General features: G+C 57.6%; 1 protein-coding gene across 11 annotated transcripts in view; it reads right to left on the bottom strand.

Annotated features, from left to right (window-relative positions):
• GNB1L (G protein subunit beta 1 like) overlaps window positions 1-14,308 on the bottom strand; it is a 70,501-nt gene that overhangs the window by 13,162 nt on the left and 43,031 nt on the right. For 5 of the 11 annotated variants that reach the window (XM_045364000.2, XM_074004442.1, XM_074004444.1 and 2 more), the window contains 3 exons: window positions 11,094-11,256; window positions 5,546-5,644; window positions 905-1,120 (listed from right to left, as the gene is read on the bottom strand). In XM_045364000.2, the coding sequence (XP_045219935.1) occupies window positions 905-1,120; window positions 5,546-5,644; window positions 11,094-11,256 (478 nt within the window). Of the gene's footprint in view, window positions 1-904; window positions 1,121-1,597; window positions 1,791-5,545; window positions 5,645-11,093; window positions 11,257-14,308 lie in introns of all 11 variants that reach the window. The other 6 variants (XM_074004445.1, XM_074004448.1, XM_074004446.1 and 3 more) reach the window with 3 other exon arrangements.

Raw genomic sequence — 14,308 nt, 5'->3', positions numbered from 1 at the left:
GAGCTGCTGCTGCTGCCAGTAGCCACCTCACGGGACATGCAGCTCCCCCTGGAGGCCCTTCACCCACGACACTGGGCAATCAGGCCACTCGCTGGCTGTGGGTAAGTCTCTGGCTTCCAAGGCTTCTGGTGAATGGGGGCTCCTTGTCTACCCCCCAGAAGCCAGGATGTACCCAGGCCACACCCAGCACCTCATCCCCCATGGTCTTTGCAGCCCCGAGACCTGCACCAGAGTGAGACCTGGACAGGAGGCTCCCCTTGCTCCCACCAGCCTGACCCGATCCCTCCCATCCCAAATGGGGCCACATGTGTAGGCCAGGCTACCCTGTGTTGAGCCCTGGAGCCACAGGCCCAGAGAGGGACACCACGGTGCCCTCGAGCCACGCCAGCCAGGAGAGCCCAGGAGACACCCCGGGAAGATCTTTAGCAACCGCCAGGCGGCCCTGAGGCCTCCCTGCCTTCCTGCTGGGCTTTCCCACTGCCCGTGAGCAACGGCCTCCCTCGGGCCAGCTCCAGACCACCACGGGGGCCACAGCTCCTTGTAGTTTTCCACACTGGGGTTTTTTTTTGTTTTTTGATTAATCAGTTCCTTACTGACCAAATTCCTCTGAGTTTTCACAAAGGGGTTTGAGTATTCCTGGACTCTGCGTGCCTTTCTCTAGATGGACAAGATGTAATGGCATGAACCCGAGGTCTGGGCGAAACCCAAACCATGTGAACACCCTGCCAGCGCCCACGCCCCCTTCTTCCTGCGCCAGCCATGGACAGCCCCCCTGCACCCGCCTCTAAGTGATTAATTAGCCAGGGATCTGCAACAGCTCCTCTTCATGCCTAAATATTGTTTCAGCCTATCAGACTGTTAGTGCAGAGGAGGATAAATGAGGCCCAGGGCCTGGCGCACTGACCTGCAGGGCCTGCTGCCCGTCCAGGCTCCAGACAGCCAGCGCCTTCCCCGCGGAGCCCGAGATGCCCCTGGCCTTCTGGGAGTCAAAGTCAAGGTCCATGACGGGCTCCTCGTGGCAGGCGATGTGGCTGCACACCTTCTGCTCAGAGACGTCCCACAGGGCCACCGATCCATCCTCATAGCCGGCCAGAAGGAGTGGGCGGGGGTTGCAGTCGGCCTGCGGGGAACAGCAGAGCAGTCAGCTCCTAGAAGGACTCTGATTTCAGTGAGTTTTGGGGGAGAAGGGGCTCTGGAGATCTCCTGCCCCTCCTGCTGGCTGGGGCTGTCTCCCATGTCTTCCACGTGGCTGCCACAGCTCAGAAGCTCTGCACCGCCAGTGCCCTCCTGTACAGCCCCTGGATGGCTGATGCTGTCAGCATGGGACTGGCACGGCTGCCCTTAGGGCACCCCGAGGACATAGGGGCGGAGGGCACAGAGCTGAGCCCGAGGTCTCCCACTGCTGTACCACTTCTCACCAGCCCTGCAACCTGCACGTGCTCATCCTGGGTTCTGCCCAAAGGGGTGATGCTGGGCACTCGCCAGCCACTGTGAGTGCTGCCAACCCTCTCCACCTCTCCCATGCACAGGGACTTGTCCTCCCGCCTCCTTTCCCCAGGCCTAAGATGTGTGGCCACTGCTCACTGGGGCTGGTCACCTGTCTAGAGCCGCCAGCCAGAAGAAACCGTGAGCTCCATCTCCATGAAAAATGAACTCTCTGTGCTTTGTCAACGTGGCTGCTGAAGCCCCCGCCCCTGAAGCCTGGCGCGAGCTGCCCGAGCTCTTGTGATGAATGAGGGCGCAGGTCAGAGGGCTCCGAGCCCTGGGCAGACGCCTCGTTTGTTAAGCCTCTGGAATAATTGCAGGAGGAGAGCGCTGCAGGATTCCGCATCACCCTGGGGACACAGCCGTCAGTCCCCGGCACCGAGAATGACAGCCCAGAGAAACCTGGCATGGCTGAGCAAGGAGACCTGGGGGAGCCGGAAGGCACCAGGGTGTGTACCTAACAAAGGGATGCTGAGTCCTCAAACAGCACAAGGACCAGGGCTCCAGGGAACCGGGGGAGGCAGGCCCGGAGCCTGAGGCCAACTGCCCTGACCTGGAGGGGATGGCCAGGCCAGGGACAGAAGGACAGTCACTGTGCCCTGCAGGATGTGGGCATGTGAACCCGAGGCCAGAGCTGGTCCAGTGGTCCTCATACATGTCCCTGGAAAAGACTTGTAAAACCGCTGGGTTCTAATAACAGAGTTCACACAGACGAAACTGAGAAGAGTGAGGCTCCGGGCGGAGGCAAGTGGCGGTCGATGCGTCTCCTCCCGGGGCATCTCCTCCCAGGCCTCGTCCCAAGTCATGCCCTGCTGCCAGAGTCCACATTGTCCCTGGGAGGCAGGGCTGCCCCAGGCCCCCGAGTGTACTCAGCGCCCTGCCCCTCCCTGCAGAAGCCCTGGCCATGTTGCTGTGTGTTGCTGTTTTATCCCCGGGAGGAGCTCCACGTTGGCACCTTTCAAATCACCTGCTGGGAAATGAGGCGTGCAGGACCCACAGTACCTTCCTCCTTGACATGGGTGCCACGCCCTCTGCACAGGAGCTCCTTGCAGGCAGCCCTGGCTCCCTGGAAGGGCCTCCCCCTGGTAAGCGGTGTGTCTGAACTCAGAGTGGGTGAGGGCCAGGCGAGAGCAGCTGGGAACACTCCGCATCCCAACCAGGAATGCAGACCAGCCCCAGAAGCTGACTCCAAAGACTCTCCCCATTGGACCCGCTCCCCTCAGGCAGTGCTCTGTGGCGGTGCCTGTTCCCAGCCTGCGCCACCCTCCTCCCTGGCACTGTCCTCCACTGCCAGAGCTGAGACTGCCTGGGGCTGCTCCCGTCACTGATGTCCTTCTGGCAGTCTCCGAGCCTAGCGCCTGTGTGAAGCCACTGCTTCTGAGTTCAGATGCCATGGCCAGCGCAGGGACTGTGTGTGTGACTGACCTGCCTGCCATGGTGCCACAGGGTGGCCGGAGCAGAAGCCAACCTGGCCTGGAGGGGCTTGCCCTGTGGTTGCCAGCCTCTGCTATGCCCCTGGTCCCTGCAGCTCCCCAGTGACAGACACCACAGGCAGGGCAGTCCTCTTGTGGCTGGGGCACTTCGGTGCCCACAGCCTTGATGCTGCCCGACCTCTGCTGGGGAGAGGATCTGAAGTCTCCCAGATCTGTTCTTCTCTGCCTTCTCCCTGCCTGCAGATAAGACCTGGAGGCCAGGCCTCACTCTGCACCCCTCCTATCGACTGGCAGCCCCAGAAGGACACAGCAGGTGGGGGGCCGTGGGAAGCCCTCAATGCACCGTACCCCAGGAAGCAGGGCAGGGCTGGCTGGAGGGGCCCTTGCCCTGAGGGCTGTGCCAGTGACTGCCTCAGGCTCGACATAGGTCCTGATCTTTTATATATTAATAACAATTATTCTTATGTTGCAGGTCAGCTGCTTTAAGGAGCAAAATAAGAATATAATAAAGATTTAAAAATTTTTTAAATGTTTAAATAAAAAATGAAAATGAGATTGCCCCCCGCCAAAAAAAAAAAAGTAAAGAAAAGAAAAGAAAACTCTCAGTGTTTGAGAAAAAAAATAGCAAGTCAAGCCACTGTGCCACAATTGGATTGACAAATTATAACCCGACCCTCAGGCTTGCGGATGGAAAAGGGAACATGTGGAGTTAATGTCGGCTTTTCTTAGCGGAATGCTTCACGCTGGATCTCCATCGCCAACAGAAACGCGATTTGTCCTCTGTCAACTACATTAATTACCTTAACAAGTTTGTACATCCCTTTCTACGCATTTTTCTGTTGGAATTTTACATGATTGTGCAATGACCCATGTTTCCCAAGGGGTGGAACAGGAGCGGTGCGGCCCCGGACACCCTTTCCCAGGATCTGGACGCCCTGCCCACTGCCTGTGGGGTTGCAGCCTTGGGGGGCGTTTTTCCTCCCAGCAGAACCCCTGTCAAGCTCTTGGAGGAGGCTTGTCCGGGCACATGGAGGCCAATGACCCAGGTTCCGCTGCAGCCCCTGTGGCCCGGCTGTGAACCTGCTGGCACTGAGTTTCATCATCCCAGGTGAGCCCCCCGGAAGCTGCCCTGACTCCCATGAGGGCTTCTCCCCAAAAGGCCACAGCCGCAGAAGTAGCACCACAGGATCAGCCCACGGGAGACCCCAAATTCCAAGTGAACCTTCTCAGTCAAGAAACCACAGGGGGAAGCTGACTGCAGTGAGGGGCGCCCGCTTTCTGGTCACATGGAGAGAGAGAAAAGCTGGGGGCAGGGCCTCTGGGGGTGCCCGTCCTGGTGGGCCTTGCAGGGCATGCAGACGCCCACCAACTGCAGAGGCCCGTCCAGTCTTGCTCTCATGAGGAGGTCAAAGAGGCAGTGAACCAGAGTCACCTCCTGGTAAAGGCCCAGCCCAGGGCAGTTCTCAGAGTTGAACAGAAAAGGAGGGTGCCTGGGCCGGGCGCGGTGGCTCACGCCTGTAATCCCAGCACTTTGGGAGGCCAAGGCGGGTGGATCACGAGCTCAGGAGATCAAGACCATCCTGGCTGACACAGTGAAACCCCATCTCTACTAAAAATAGAAAAAATTAGCCGGGCGCGGTGGCGGGCACCTGTAGTCCCAGCTACTCGGGAGGCTGAGGCAGAAGAGTGGAGTGAACCCAGGAGGCGGAGCTTGCAGTGAGCCGAGATGGCGCCACTGTACTCCAGCCTGGGTGACAGAGCGAGACTCCGTCTCAAAAAAAAAAGAAAAGGAGGGTGCCTGGCATGACCTAGGGCCCCGGGAAGGGTGTTGCTGGTGACCCCTTACCATGGGCTTCTGAGGCAGCTCAGGGCTAAGGGGCTCTTTGCAAGTCAATGCATGGGACCACTCGCTCTGCAGCCCTAGACATGAGCAGCCCCGAGGAGGGCAGCTACACCTGGCCTGGAGGGTGATGAGGGAGGAGGCTGGCCTCAAGGAAGCTGTGCTGCATGGAGGCAGCTGGCCCAGAAGAGTCCCTCCCAGCAATCCCGACCTGGGCCCCGGCTGATGCCTTCCAACCCTGTCTAACCACAAAGAACAGTTGAGAAGGAAGGAAGTGTTCGTGGATCAGAAATTCCAAGTGCGGCCTCAGGGAATGTCATTGTGTTAAGTCCACTCCTGCCTCTAAGAGGCAAAGAAGTAACAAAAATTAATTCCAAGCAAAGCGGGGACATGCAGGCTTGCTGTAGTTAGTCAGCGTGGCCCGCCCTGCCCTAAGCAGGGCCCCAGTACTGAGGCGCTGGCAGACACCACTGTCCCCTCCTCACTGCTCACTGGAGGGCACCACTGGTTGCGGGGTGAACCCACCCAAGCCTGCAAAGGACAAGGACCTGCTGCCACCGCTGCTGGCTGAAGCCAGGCCTCTCCTGGGACGCTGACGGGAGGCCCCTTGCAGCAGCGGGAAGCAGAGGGCCATGGGGACACTGAGGCGGCTGCACAGGTTCCCTGCGGTGGGGGGTGGGGGGAGAGTTGCCTGAGTGGCTTGACGATAAATCAGATCCTGAATGGAGCATGACTCATGGCCGTGGGCGTGGCCGGCAGGGCGTGGCTGGTGCACGCGGGGCCTTACCTGCCACAGCCGCAGGCACATGGGCATGCCTAGCTTGGCATCTGCCTTCGGCTTCAGGGCGCACACTGACGTCTTGGATGGCATCTCCAGAATCTGAACCTGACAGTAAGAAAACAAGTTGATTTGGGCCGTTGCCAAGTCGAGTCTGCACTATACAAACAAGAGACTCTTAAGGCGATTAACCAGGGCTGCTGTGAGTTTCTGTCTGCGCCCCTCCCCGTGGTCACCTGGGAGCCCAGGTTCCTAATTAGGCTGCATGGGCCCTTGCAAAACGCTTGCACCATTCCCGGGTCACTGCCTGGCAGCTGCCCCGGCCTCTCCTGACGTTACCGCGCAGGCTGAGCAGGAGGCTGGTTCCCTGGCCCCCTGACAGAGCCCGCCGATTCTCTCTCTTTCCTGGTGCAGGCTTTACATACAAACCACTATGAGTGATCTCAGGCATAGCCATGGTTCTAAGACTTGCCTAGGAGCATCTAGGGACTTGCCACCCACTTGAGAAATGAATGTGATGTGCCTCCTCTGAGGGCAGCTCCTGGAAACCTGGCTCCCCCAGCACCCCAGTGTGCCCTGTGCATCAAGGCTGCATTCCAGGTCCCCTGAACACAGGCCAGGGCCCTCCTACACCTGGGCTGGGAGATGTGCCGTGCTGGCTTGTGGGGTGCAGGCCCGCTGATCACCCATCTCCTGAACAGCCAGGTCAGGGGATGGCCAAGGCCACAAGCAGCAGACTGCCAGGTGGTTCTGCTGGAATCCAGGTCCACCTGCACCCTCTGCCCTCCCTCTGGGAACTGAGGAGGCTCAGTCAGCCCTGAACTTCCCCAGGTGCGAGCAAGAGCAGCTCACTGGCCCCTGACAGAGCCTGCCGATTCTCTCTCCTCGGTCTGCTTCTCCTTCCTGGTGCACGTTTTACACAGGACCACTTGGAACGAGCTACCGATAACATGGCAATAACATCAATGCACAGTCACCTTGGGCAGAGCCTGGCATACATGGGCATCACCCAGTTTACACACAAGGAGTCCGAGCCCCAGAGGCTAGGGGCTCTGAGTAGGCAGAAATCATACCAGTTGGTCCAGTGGTCTCTGGCCTCTCTATTCTCCTGAGCCAGGCAGGGGGATTGTGTCTTAGGGGCCTGTGCCTGTGTGGGTGAGAAGCTTGCTGCCCTCACTAACACACACAGAACAGGCCCGGGACCCCAAGTCTGAATCCCAGATCTGCCACAGGCATGCTGGGGGTGTGCTGAGGTCACCTCCGGGCAGGGCAGAGAGCTAGGCACACAGCCCAGTCCTTCCAGCTACAGAGTTCTGCTGAGGCGCCCACCTCCAGTACACGGACCAGGACCACGGGACTTCCTGGGCAGGCTATTCTTGCCAGGGGCCCCCACAGCAGCTCAGCCTCTGACAGCAGGGCTTCTACTCCACTCAGCACCAGGAGCTCAGCCTGGAACATAGGGCTTCTGCCCCACTCAGCACCAGGGATGGCTCACAGATCTAGGCCCCACACAAATACATGCACACACACATGCATGGGTAACATGTACATACCTGCACACACAAATAGAGCCTCCTGCCCATCAAGCCCAGAAACCAGGGGCCTCAGGGTGAGCCAACCATCTGACGGAAGAGGTCCCCGGGGAACAAAGAGAGCCACACAATGAAGGGGGCAAAAAAGAACTCAGCACTGGGAGAGGTGATTATAGTCAGGAACCAAGAGGCTCAGTGACGGTAAGACCAGGCCTTCGAGCTCTGGGGAAGGTGGTCAAGCCTGAACTCCAAAGCCGGCCAGAATGGTAAGCAGGAGGGTAAAACAGAGGTCTCCGTGGACACCAAGGATTCCTTGTGGAAAAACCGCTCAAGGAGAAGCTCTAGCAACATGGAAAAACAGGAACAAGGACGTCCAAAAACCAAGACGAGGCGCCACTGAGCCTGGCACAGAAGAACATGGAGAACCCAGGAGAAGCCAGGGTGGGCTTAGCCGTTCTTTGTCTTCTGCAAGTTTCTCCTCTTAGGATCAGCATGGCCACTGTGTAAAGAGCTATAGGCACCTGGGTGGCCTGCAGGGACCACAGTTATGACCCATGTGCCGCCTCCGTGATCCCAGCTAAGGGAGCAGCGGCAAGCTGTCATTGGGTGTTGCCACCATTGTCCCTTTGCTGTTTTCAGGAAGGGTCTGTGAGAGCCACCGTCAGGGCTGTGGGGAGGATCTGGGAGGGTGTAGACCACACTGTGTGGCTCACTCCCCACATTTCCAAATGATACGGGAGAGGGGCAGGGAAGTGCTGGGAAGGGAAGTCCCCTGGCAAGGGCTCCACCCCTGGGCCTGTGCCTACAGACCTAGGTGAGGACAGGCACTCCTGCATTCATGCCCAAATGCTGCATTTCCCAAGACCACCCTGGCCCGCCACACCCCCATTCTGTGTCTATAAAAACCCCCAAGACCCTAGCAAGCAGAGACACAAGCAGCTGGACGCTGAGAGGACGTTGAGAGGACGTCGAGGGGAGCATGGCGGTGGAAGAGCAACCCGACAGAGGCTGGCATGCTGGCAGGCCATCGACCAGCAGAACGAGGTGGAATCTGGCCGGGCAGTTGGAGGACAGCCCAGGCCACCAAGCGGACCGACTCCAGGGGAAAACCATCTCCCTTCTGGCTCCCCTATCTGCTGAGAGCTACTTCGACTCAATAAAACCTTACACTCATTCTCCAAGCCCACGTGTGATCCAATTCTTCCGTTACACCAAGGCAAGAACCCACCATACTGAAAGCCCTCTGTCCTTGTGATAAGGCAAGCATCTAATTGAGCTGACTAGTACAAGCCACCTATGGACAGCTAAACTGAAAAAGCAGCCTGTAACACACACCCACTGGGGCTTCAGCTGTAAACGTTCACCCCTAGACACTGCCGTGGAGCCGGAGCCTCACAGCCTGCCTGTCCGTGTGCTCCCCTAGAGGTTTGAGGCGTGGGGCACTAAGGAAGTGGAACACGCCCCCATCGCATGCCTTGGGAGGGGATGAGGGAACTTTTCTCGTTTCACGACCTGTTTTCCCCATATGAAACTGAGAAGTTTTGTTTTGTTTTAAAGTCAGAGTCTCACTCTGTCACCCAGGCTGGTGCCATCGCGGCTCACTGCAGCCTTGAACTCCTGAGCTCAAGTAACCCTCCCACCTCAGCCTCCCCAGTAGCTGGGACTACAGGTGTGCGGCCACCAGGCTTAGCTAACTTTTTGTAGAGATGGAGTCTCACTGTGTTGCCCAGGATGGTCTCGAACTCCTGGGTTCCTCCTGCTTCGGCCTCCTGAGTAGCTGGGACTATGATTTCCTCCTTTTTGCACTCCTCTGTGCCAGATTTCTTAAAATAAGATCTGCTCCTCTTGTCGCTATATCAGGAGGATGGGCTAGTTCCAGCAGTTAATGGGGTGGGGAGGTGAGGGACTTAAGCCAGGGGCAGGAGGAGCTGCCCTGAGCACACCTGTGCTTCTGTGGGGTGGGGAGGGCTGTGGAGGAGGCAGGCACTGGCTACACAGCCTACACAGCCATACACAGTCCCCAGCAAGGGAGGGCCTGTCTCAATTTGGGCTCAAAAAGACCCCTCTGGGGAGAGTGAGGGGACATCAAGGGCAAACGACTTGAGCAGGCCAGTGAGGGCAGGGGCAAAAGATGATGGTGGGGCGCGATGAGGGCAGAACCCAGGGCAGTCCTGATGCCCCACTCTGAGCGCTGCAGGAGGGAGTGGGGGTGGCAGCGCCTTGAACCACATCCTGGGTGCAGGGGAGCGGTGAGCCCTGGACCTAAGCACCAGAGTTACACACCATGTCCACCTGGCCTGGGTCCTCAGCCCGGGGCCGCCCCTGCCTGCGCCTGTACTTGGAGCCTCCTACAGACACCCATGAGCTTTCTGCCTGGCATCTGACTGCAACTTTTGTTTCCAGAAGGAAAGATGTTAGGTTTGGGCAAGTGTGGCCACCCAGTCAGCCGAGTGGGGTGGGAGTGCGGCTCCCTGGGCGTTGTCTGGGTGCAGTCCAGCGAGGCTTTCTCCCGCCCAGTCCGACAGATTCCAGGTGGGAATGTGGAAAGCAACTGTTTTCCCAGGATGTGCGAGGTCTCCAGACAGGCTGCCCCCGGAAAAGACAGATGCCGCCCCATGGAGAGAGCCGAAAGCCAGGAGGAGGGTTAGATGGCCTTGAGCACAGGGGACATGGGGCCAGGGGCAGCGCAGGCTGACCGAGTGCTGGCTGGCGCCCTGGGGGTGGCTGAGACCAGCGCATGGAGGACAGCAGGACAAGGGAAGAGCTGACTCAAACTCCTGCGGCATTCCTGTGGGTCTGCAGACCTTGGGTCCCGGGGGAGGAAGCACACCCCTCTTTCTGACATAAATACAACTTGTAACAGGTTTTTGGCAGATTGGCAAGAAAAGTGTATGTAGCTCCTAATTGGTTATTTAAATGCAATGGAACAAATAAATGCCTGTTCCTATCTCATTATTTATGTACTGGATCTGCCTGAAGACAGAACGACTCTCCTTGGGCAGAGGCCAAGCCCAATTGTGCGTGGGGGCCGCCCTGCCCAGTACCAGCCCCAAAGACAGCTGGGGCACAGGGAATGGGGACGACTTGGCAGTGGGCATGGACAGTAGCCCCCACGTGTGCGACCCCTACTCCATGGTATGTCCTCCCCACGCCTTGCCCTCGGGCCACCACACCCCACTCACCAGGCGGGACAGTCACCACTCACAGGCTCTTCTCTGATTTCCCTTCAGCTCTCCCATGACCTGAGCCTCCAGCCACGCCCTCCACCAGTATGACACCCTCCCTGCACATCTTGGGCACCCCTCCCTTGGCAGACCCTGCCTCCTGTGCCACTGGGGGTGTGGACACCACTGTCCAGCTGGGCCAGTCCTGTGTTACCAACACCTCTGGTCATTCAGGCCTAAGTTCCACCTAACAGTGGCCTCCCTGCTTGGTGACCTCCCATCCCCCTGGGTGTTCCCTAGCTCATCTTTCTCCTGGGGACTGTGATCACCACCCTGTGCCTGCGCCCACCCAGCCCAGCCCTGGTTCTGTGCCCTGAGACACCACCCTCCCTGCTGCCCTGGCTCGGCCCTCCCCAGGCCTCCAACTTCACCAGGGCCTTGGTCTCTCTCCCACTGCCTCCTGCCAGCTGCCCCGGAGCGTTCCTCCCACGTGGGTCTAAGGTCCTCAGGGCCTGCTGAGGTCTCTACCCTGCCGGCCTCGGGCCTCCATGCTTGGCCATCCCACGCTGCTCTCCTCCATGTGCAGAACTGTGCTGGGTGTCCAGGCCTCCAAAACACCGGCCCCTCCCCCAACGCCTCCTGATTCTCCCTCTGCCCTAGGAGGATGGCTCATCAGCCGGGCCACCCCGAGGGGACAGGCCCAGGCCTAGCTGGCTGTGCACCAGCCCTGGCCGGTGGAGCTGCCATCGGGTGGGCAGCTCCATGGGGTCCCGTGGGTGGGCGCAGGCGCCTCCTAACCAAGTGCAGGGGATGAGCACAGCTGTTTGGAGAACACGGGGCCTCAGGTGGGCTGGCTCTCACCTCGTCGCCGCCCTTCCCTGGCACGGCAAGCATCCAGCGCGGCTGGCCCCCGGCCAGGATGCTGCTCCGGCAGAAGCCCACGCTCTCCAAGCGCACGGAGTCCACGACAGCGTTCCTGCCCTCCGCCAGGTCCCACAGGCACAGCTTCAGGTCTCGGCCCTGACTGCCAGACAAAGAGGAGACAGGCCTGAGACTCCCCTGGACAAGTGTCAGCTCCTGTGGCCCCTGCGGCGGAAGGAAGGCAAGGCCACGTTTCCAGAGAGCGGGTGCCGTGAGCTTGGATCACCGCAGGTCAGGAGCCTCAGCTGAGGAAGGGCCTCACCGCTCTGGCATTGACACATGAGCCAGCACCAAAGTGTCCGAGGCCAGGACACGCAGTGGACCAAGGCTGTGGACTGACGGCTGCCCAGCGTGGCCCCGGGGTGGGGGACACCAAGCCTGAAGTGCTGCACAGCACAGACAGCAAACTTCACTGTGTGCATCCTAAAACCAGCAAACACCCAGGGTGCCAGGCCCCCAGGAAGGACTGCAGACTGACAAGGGAGAGAACAGAGGGGAGCCAACCTGAGGCGTTTTGGGGTAGTGCTCATGACTAGATGCTTATGAGGTTGAAGACAAAAATAACTGTGCAGAAACTGCTCCCGTGGGTGAATTAGTTTCTCAGAGGAGTGCAGGTTACAGTTAGGGATCCTCTCCACACGTACACCTGGTAGAACAGATGAGGAAACCAGGGGTGGCTCACGGGCTCGGGGTCTCACCACAGGGAGATGTGACAGAGAGGCACAGGGAGAGATGGGCTGGCGGAGTCAAATTAGAATTGTAAAGTCAAGACAAGCAACGAGTGGTCAGATGCACAGACAGAAATGAGTGCAGACGGGTGTGTAAGCACAGGTCACCCTGCAAGCCAGGCGCCTCCCACTGCTGTCCGCTGAGAACACCACACCTAACACCAGGTTTTGGTTTCTTATCCTGTTCTCCAAAGACAGGAACCAGGGCTCTGGAGAAATGGCTGACTCTAGGACAGAGTGGAGGAAAACCAAGATGCTAGTCTCAAGCATCGTGTAGTGCCAGGCAGTGAGAAATGCTTCAGAAATAAAATAAGGCTGGGTACAGTGGCTCACGCCTGTACTCAGCACTGTGGGAGGCCAAGGCAGGCGGATAACCTGAGAGGTCAGGAGTTCAAGACCAGCCTGGCCAACATGGTGAAACCTTGTCTCTACTAAAAACACAAAAAGATCAGCTGGGCGTGGTGGCGTGCGCCTGTAATCCCAGCTACTTGGGAGGCTGAGGCATGAGAATTGTTTGAACCCGGGAGGCAGAAGTTGTGGTGAGCCAAGATTGAGCCATTGCACTCCAGCCTGGGTGACAAAGCAAGACTCTGTCTCAATAAATAAAAAATAAAATAAAATAAAGACTGGGTGTGGTGGCTCACACCTAAAATCCCAGCACTTTGGGAGGTCAAGGCAGGAGGATTGCTTGAGCCCAGGAGTTCCAGATCGGCCTGGGCAAAACAGTGAGACCCCTATTTCTACAAAAGACACAAAAATTGGCCAGGCCTGGTGGTGTGTGCCTGTAGACCCAGCTACTCAGGAGGCTTCAGTGGGAGGATTGCTTGAGCCTGGGAGTTGGAAGCTGCAGTGAGCCATGATGGAGCCACTGCACTCCAGGAGGCCCTGTCTCAAAAAATAAAATAAAAATAAAAAAGGAACAGGGATGTCAGAGGGACATGGGCTCTGAAGCTGGAACAATCTGAGAAATCAAATAAATCATGGTGGTATTAGATTTTAGCTCAAAGAAAGAAGTAAATCTGCATGAGCCCATCCTCATGAGTGAATGTGCATTATGTATCAGAAAGAAGGAATAAACCTTCCTTCCAGCTTCTTATATTCCAATTAAAGTAGGAATCTGCCATGGCTGGGAGGGATGAAGGAAATGAGAACACCCCAGTAATAACTAGTGCAGGCAGAGTCCACAGATGGATGCTAAAATCAGCGGCAAAAGTGTAAGGGTCTCAACATATTGCCAAGGCTGGTCTCAAACTCCTCGGCTTAAACAATCCTCTCGCCTCAGCCTCCTGAGTAGCTGTGACTACACTCCCCAGATGTTAGTAATTACTGCGGTGATTGTAACACAGGGCCACACATCCTTGGCTCTCCTCCCCACAGGAGGTGGAGCTTCATTTTCCCTTTGCATGTGGACTGCAACTAGTAAGCAAAAGCTATACCTTGACAGTGAAGTCAGGCAGACACTTCCTGCCCCAGCAACCAGGGTTGTCCTCGCCAAGCCATGGGCCATCAGGGACCCATGTGCTCAGCATGGACGCCAGGATGATAGGATGAGAAACCTCACTTCTGTGGGTTTCTTCCCAAAACCCATCACCCCAGTTTTAACCTGAGAAAATATCAGACAAACCCAACCTGAGGGGTGTTCTACAAAACATCTGCGCAGTAACTCTTCAAAAGTGTCAGCTAGGTGCGATGACCCGGGCCTGTAATCCCAGCACTTTGGAAGGTGGTGGTGGGAGGATTGCTCGAGCCCAGGAGTTCAAGACCAGCCTCGCTGACATAGTGAGACTCCATCTCTACAAAAAAATTTTTTTTAATTAGTCAAGCTTGGTGGCGTGTGCCTGCAGTTCCAGCTACTCAGGGGGCTGAGGTAGGAGAATTGCTTGAGCCTGGGAGATTGAGGCTGTGTGAGCTGTGATGATACCACTGCACTCCAGCCTTGGTGACAAAGCAAGACCCTGCCTCAAAAAAAAAAAAAAAAAAAAAAAGACCAAAATGTTGAGGTCACGAAAATAAATGATCACACACCCAGAAGGGACTAAGGAGACGTGACAGCTCAGAGGATCCTGGAGCAGAAACGTCATTGGTGGACAAACAGAAGAAATTGAAACAAAGTCTGGGTCCCAGTTATTATCATGCACCCATGTTCTGCCAGAAGGGCTGTGCGGTGTGTGGCGTCCACGCCAGAGAACTCAGCACCACAAAGACTGATCTGGGCAACTCAGTCGCTGTGCAAATCTCCACGGGGGTTTTGGAGAACCTGCCAAACTGATATCAAAATATACTTGGACATTTGGAGCACAAACACTCGCACAGCCCCCGGGGCTCTGCTAGGCAGCAAGGCTCAATGTGACACTGCAGGGAGGCCGAGATGGGGGTGTCCTCAGCATGAAGAGGGCCAGGGCCAAGGGAGGGGAGATGTGGCTGCAC

Source organism: Macaca fascicularis, chromosome 10 (genome assembly GCF_037993035.2).
Source record: "Macaca fascicularis isolate 582-1 chromosome 10, T2T-MFA8v1.1".
Classification (NCBI taxonomy): domain Eukaryota; kingdom Metazoa; phylum Chordata; class Mammalia; order Primates; family Cercopithecidae; genus Macaca; species Macaca fascicularis.
This window is presented reverse-complemented; position numbering and strand designations above follow the sequence as displayed.